The sequence below is a fragment of the Silene latifolia genome, chromosome 4 (assembly GCF_048544455.1).
Source record: "Silene latifolia isolate original U9 population chromosome 4, ASM4854445v1, whole genome shotgun sequence".
In the NCBI taxonomy this organism is placed as follows: domain Eukaryota; kingdom Viridiplantae; phylum Streptophyta; class Magnoliopsida; order Caryophyllales; family Caryophyllaceae; genus Silene; species Silene latifolia.
Genome location: NC_133529.1, coordinates 27,512,009 through 27,518,940, shown reverse-complemented (window position 1 = coordinate 27,518,940; position 6,932 = coordinate 27,512,009). Strand labels below are relative to the sequence as shown.

The 6,932-nt window shown below is 35.8% G+C and overlaps 1 protein-coding gene across 1 annotated transcript; it reads left to right on the top strand.

The window, feature by feature from the left end:
• The first annotated feature begins 4,256 nt into the window (after positions 1-4,256).
• Positions 4,257-6,513, top strand: LOC141651281 (protein FAR-RED IMPAIRED RESPONSE 1-like). The gene is made up of 3 exons (XM_074458999.1): positions 4,257-4,530; positions 4,629-5,435; positions 6,383-6,513. The coding sequence occupies exons 1-3, from the start codon at positions 4,257-4,259 to the stop codon at positions 6,511-6,513; spliced, it is 1,212 nt and encodes a 403-aa protein (XP_074315100.1).
• Positions 6,514-6,932: the final 419 nt, after the last annotated feature.

The following is a 6,932-nucleotide window of genomic DNA, read 5'->3' as shown; positions in this document are numbered from 1 at the left end:
TGTAAAGTATTAATTATTGTGTAGGATTGTGAAAATGTGATTTTGGTCAATTTCGCGAAATTTTACTCTTGATTGTTTTGGCTGTCATTTACTGCCTGTTTAAAATCCGTGTATGATATTTTTATGTGTGATACCCTTGTGAGTTAGCTTTCATATGACACTTGTCTCATGTTCAAATAATATACAGTTTAGGAGAAATAAATATTTTAGTTGGCAGTGGTCAGAATATTCCTGTACAGTGATGTTTTCGCGCCATGTTTTTGTAAAATTTGCCATTTAAAAACTACCTGTCGATTTAGTGTAATTCCAATTCCATTGTTTAAAAGATTCTTATATGTTTTAAATCGATAAGCCACGTTACAAGGTAAATTTTGACAATTAATAGTGATTTTTACAAATTGACCTAAGTTTCTGACAAGTTGCTGTAAAATTTCTGTTTTGACCAAGTTGTTTGTAAAATGCATTATAAATGGATCTTTTGAGTTTTTGACTTGTTTATTTTTCTCATGGTTTATTAACTCTCTATATTTTCTAAAAAGTATAAGTTCTTTAGACTTGATTATGTTATTATTTATTTATGATTTTTAGAAGTAACAACATGTTTTCTTAGCCTTTGGGAAATATGTAAGTCTTGTTTCTTATCTTTTGCATTTTGATACTATGATATTTTCAATTATGTGAAGTAGGATGACATGTCTAATGATATGCGGAATGTGTTTCCCTAAACCCAAATATTTATATTAGTTGCATGCATGTTTATGTTAGATATCATTATTAAGAAAAGACTAAACCATTATGTGTATTTTGTTATAGACTATTATTTATTTTGGCTTGTATTCGTCGGTAGTTAAGTAAACTAGTTGAGTTTAAATAAAAATTAATTCGAATATCTTGTGTGGTGTGATTTTGCTATTTGGAAGTAAATCAAATATTTTGTATTCATTTAACCATTAATTCGTGTTGGAAATAATAATTGTTTTATATTACAATGTGTGTTCTAATATTTTGTGGCGTTACAACAATGAATTCTTTGTTCCTATTGTTTGATATTCCGAACTTCGAGGACGAAGTTTATTTTTAGGGGAAAGGAATGTGATACTACGAGTGTTTTAAGTTATTATTGTGATACCTTGTTATAAGATTGGCATGATTGATATTCATAAAATGAATAAATGTATTGGATGATGCTTAGTTATGAGAATGTCTATGTGTGTTGTGGTAGTAGTTGTGGGCGAACTTCGGGACGAAGTTCATTTTAAGGGGGGAAGACTGTAATACTCCATATTTTGATAATAATTTATGAAAGTAATTTATATAATTTAATAATTGATTAAGTGACATTTCTAATTTCTAATAATAAATACAAGTAAGATGATAATTAGTTAATAAATTAATAATCTAAGTCGGGAATTGGGTTAAGCTTATAAGTGGATCTTGGGCCGTGTGCCATTGGTAATTGGACCGAAATTTATTAAATTGGTGTAAGTGTAATCGGGATTTATATCGGGAATTACTAATAATATAATATAGAAAAGTAATAATAATTATATCAATAATAATAATAAGTTATGGCAAATAATAAATTAGTAAATATTGTATGAGGGAATCCTAGTTATGGTAAGATTAATAATATATGATAATAATAATATAATAGTAATAGTAATTCCTATACTAATTAGAATAAGGTAAATTATGTAGTTTACTAATTGACCTCGCGTTCTCTATAATCCTACACTATAAATACCCTATTAAATCTGAAAAATAAATCACAAATTAAGAAGAGGAGCTTTTGGAGACGGAATTAGCAAGCGATATTATTAGGTAACAACTTTTAATCTCGTTTTATTTTCTTATACAGTTGAATGTGAGACGATCTTAAGACACTTAGAAACTGACCCAAACCTTGACGGAATCAGACCAAACTTTGGGAGGTGGTTCGTGGGGTTGCAAGGGTTGGAATGGGTGTAGTGGTAGTGTCTGGGAAGGCCTAGGGTGGCGGTGGCAGGCGCCTAAAGGTGGCTGGTCAGGGGGGTTACGGGTTTTGGTCGTGGGGTTTTGGATGGGTAATTGGACCCATAAACGGGACTGACTTGACCTGGGTTGTGGTGGGTTGGCTTCAGGGGATTGGGTCGACCACGGTGGGGGTGCTGGTAGGGTAGCTGGTGGTGGTTGGTGCTGGTGGTGGTCGGGATTTCGCGAAACAGGGGAGAGCAGGGGGTAGTTGTCGCGGGGTTTAGGGCGTGGGTTTGCGAGTTTCTACTGGCGGTTTAGTTGGTGGTTAGGGGTGAGTTGGATGCTCTGGGTTGCAAGCTAGTGGTGGCTTGGTCAGGTAGTGACGGTGGTGCCGTGTGGTGTTGATGGTAACCGGGTAGAATAGTGACGGGTTTTCGGTATTGGCCTGGTAGTGTTGTTACTGATTGTTGTCTATTTTTGTTACGGTGATGGGTGGAAGTGTCATGGGAGAAGGTCGGGTCTGGTGGTTGTGGTTGGGTTGGTGGTTGTGGCTGGTCTTGTGTTTGTGGGTTGTCGAGGTGTCATTGTTGTTAGGTGTGTGCGTGTCTCTCGTGTGTATGGGAGTTAGTATATGGGTTAACATGAGTTAGTTATGAGTTAGTTATAGTTATGAGTCGGGAGTGGAGTTGGGTTTGAAACGGGTTTTTGAATTATATTAAACGAGATTATAATTGACGTAATTAATTAATTTATAATAAGTGAATCGAGTTTTAATAATCGTAAACCTTTAATAATTATAATAAGTAAACTCGTTTGAATAATTTGTATACTAAACGGAATAAATAAATGAATAATTGAATTGAATTGAATTATAATATTTTGATTAGGTGACGATTGTGAAGAATTATAATCGAATCGGATTGCTTTATTTATTGGATTGCTTGAGCTGCGTAATTGGAATTGCTTGCCAGGTAGGGATAATCCTACTCACCTCGACTTTTAATTATCTATGTTTGGTATGGTGGATTACTTACGTTAAAGTGAATTGATCGTATGTGAATTGTGTTGGTTGATATAATCGTAATTGTTGGAAGGGAGATTCATATTGTATATGTTGGTTGATAATATCGTAATGGTTGGAAGGGTGACTTATGTTGATTTGTGTCGGTTATATTGATGAGGTGAATTGAATTGTTATCGTTGATTGGAATGTGGTTATTACAAAAAGCTGTGCGACAGTCAGTTGTACGTTGTTGAGGGAGTTTGTAAACTGGGGTGATGGTAATATGTACGTTGTGAGGGAGGGGTATTATTACATATTGCGGTACGTTGTTAAAGGAGGGGTACCGAAGTAATGTGAGCACGTTGTTAAGGGAGTTGTGCTAAGTAAAGAAAAGGAGCACGTTGTCAGGGATTTTTTGCAATAAAAGTGAATTGAATTGGATTGATAATTGTATGTTGTTGTTGATTAGTTTTATTCCTACTCAACCTCGCGGTTGACTGTGTATTTGTGAACACCTGCGGTGAACCATAATGGGGAGCAGATTTGACAGGTACTAAAGATTAGCTGACTTGGGAGCTTATGGGAATGCGTGAGGACTTGGACAACCTACCTAGAAGTCTAGACCACATAGAATGTTTTATCACTTTATTTATTTCCGCTGCGAGTTGTAAATATTTTATATTAAATTTTAGTTGGTTAATTTGTAGTAAACATGAAATCGCTAAGTTTTAATTTAAAGTACTTTGGTATTGTTGTAGTTTATTATTCACTGCCTCGGAAAACCGAGATGGTAACAATCCTATTTATTTGGGAATGTCTAGCTAAAGGCTCCTGAATAAATGGGGGTGTTACAAGGGGGTTGAGGACGCGGTGACTTTTTATAAAATATACGTCATTGCTTGTGTGTTTGATGTGCGTAGGTACACAACAAAAAAAATGGCGTGGCGGTGAGATCAAGTCAAAGCTCGTCGTCTGCAATCGAGAAGGTTTCGCTCACAAGATGCCCAGTAAAGATCGGGATGACGGACTGGTTGGGGAGAACTCACAGAGGATATTCAGGGTCACTAGAGTGGGGTGTAAAGCGAGGATACGACTATATATGAAGAATGGTCTTTTATTAATTGACCGGTTCCACGAGGGTCACAATCACGAGCTTATCTCACTTAAGGACAGAGAGTTCTAGAAATTGTCGCGTAACATAACAGATTATCACAACATGATAATCGTTTCGAACTCAAGGGTTTGTAATATATAATCACTCTCTATACTAAATAAATAATTCCATTCATGTTATATTTATATGACGTATTTGTTAATGATTGATTGGCAGCTGAAGATAGGAGCAACAAAGACCTACAGAATCTGCAAAGAACATGTGAATGGATTCGAGAACATTGGAGCAAGCTCAAATGATTTTAAGAACTTCCATAGGGATGTTAAATGTTTCATTCACGAACGGGATGGTCAGTTGTTTGTTGACCATTTCAAGGAAATGACTGAAACAAGAATAGGTTTCTACTTTGACTATGACCTTGACGATGATGGCAGCCTACGTAGGGCCATATGGGCGGACGGTCTTGCCGAGATAATTACAAAATTTTTGGTGATGCGGTGTCATTCGACCCAACTTACTCCACCAATAAGTATTCTATGGTATTCACACCATTCACAGGTGTTGACCACCATAAACGATCTGTGACGTTCTGTGGGGCTCTAATTGCAAGGGAAGATTATGAGTCATTTAATTGGGTTTTCAGCCGGTTTTTACAAGCAATGGGGGGTAAGGAACACGAGTACATAATTACTGATCAGGACCCAGATATTATCAAATCTGTCCCTCTTGTTTTCAAGACAGCGCGCCATCGGTTCTGTATGTTGTATATAATGAACAAAATGCCCAGTAAGTTTGGTGTCTCTAGGAGTGATTATAATGACTTCATGTGTAAAATTAATGATATTATATGGGACGATGAGCTTGAAGCAGCAGAATTTGATGGTATCTGGGAGCAAATAATTGAAGATCATGATGTTGGCATAAATGATTGGTTTGCAGATACGTATGCTATAAGGGGACAGTGGGTGATGGCGCATTGCAGAGACTTGAGGATAGCGTCGATTATGAGGACGACTCAAAGATCACAGAGCGAAAATAGCTTTTTCAAGAGGTTTGAGCATAATTCAGGAACATTGGTTGAGTTTTGGATGCGTTTTAAGAGCGCTATGAACCAACAAAGACATACACAGAAACAGCTTGACAACATGGATAAGCACTCGTCCGCAGCGTCGTCAACACATCTGGCATTAGAGATTCATGCTGCAAAGGTGTACACCTATTCAGCTTTCCAGAAATTCAAAGAAGAAGTCATCTTCTCAATAGATACATGTAGAACAGGAGGTTTCACTGAGAGAGGCGAACTAGAGGTAACTACTGTCAAAGATTCATCCAGGAAGAAGAATTTTGAAGTTGCATACAGTCCAGGTAGTTTACACTTCCTATACCTTAACATTTACACTTTTCCAGTTCATAATATTTACACTTTCTAGTTCATGACATTTACACTTTCAATGATATTACATTTACACTTTAAAATGATATGACATTTACACTTTACATTATATGACATTTACACTTTCCATGATATTACATTTACACTTTCAATGATATGACATTTACACTTCCTATAACTTAACATTTACACTTTTCCACTTCATGACATTTACACTTTCAATGATATTTACACTTTAAAGTGATATGACATTTACACTTTCCATGATATTACATTTACACTTTAAATGATATGACATTTACACTTCCTATAACATAACATTTACACTTCTTATATGACATTTACACTTTACACTTCCTATACCTTAACATTTACACTTTTTCACTTCATGACATTTACACTTTACAGTTCATGACATTTACACTTTACATCATATGACATTTACACTTTCTGTTTTTATCTCATTTAAATTCCTATAACTTAAAATTTACACTTCTAATAACTTAACATTTACACTTTACAGTTCATGACATTTACACTTCCTATTAGTTTACATTTACACTTCTAATAACTTAACATTTACACTTTACAATTCATGACATTTACACTTTACATCATATGACATTTACACTTTCCAAGATATGTCATTTACAGTTTCTGTTTTTATCTCATTTAAATTTCTATATAACCAGTTACCCTATTTTTAACATTCACACTTACATGCTAGCTTTAACTGATGACACAGGTACACGTAGAGCAAGCTGCAGTTGTACGATGTTTGAAAGAACCGGAATTCTATGCCGCCATATAATAAGGATTTTTTCAGCAAGTGGGATAAAGACTATACCAGAAGATTATGTTGTAAATAGATGGATGAAATAGTATCTCCGATTAAGAATTTTCAATAGTAATGGTGAAGGGACAGAAAACATGCAAGTCATCGATGAAAAACAAATTGCAATGTCAATAATGTGGTCAGAAGTTCATGAAGCTGTAGGGCTCCTTCGAGACAAAGGAGTAGCTGATGTTGACTTTTCTTTTCCATTGTAATTGGGGCATTTAAAGAGTCGCTGTCACCATTAGGGGAAGTGTTGAATAAAAATCAACAAATGGAGAAATTTTTGAATTGTACGGCATGTGAGGTAGTGACGATATTGCCACCAAAGAATTCGAAAAACAAGGGTACCGGAAAAAGATTGTTGTCAGCCAAAACAAAAGCAATGGTGTTGGCTAGGAAACCCAAACGTAAGTGTAAGAATTGCAAGAGAATGACAAATCACGACAAGAGGAAATGCCCTAACCCCTTCTCAGCACACACGCCATTGTGCGAAGGGCCGTCTGAACCAGAAGAGGATGAAGGAGAGGAGGAAGAAGAGCTGGAATCAGAACAAGAATTGGTAACTTAAAACTTTGATGTGCTATAACTGGAGCGAGTGATTAGGAATTGGTCTCATGGCAGCGTAACTTTG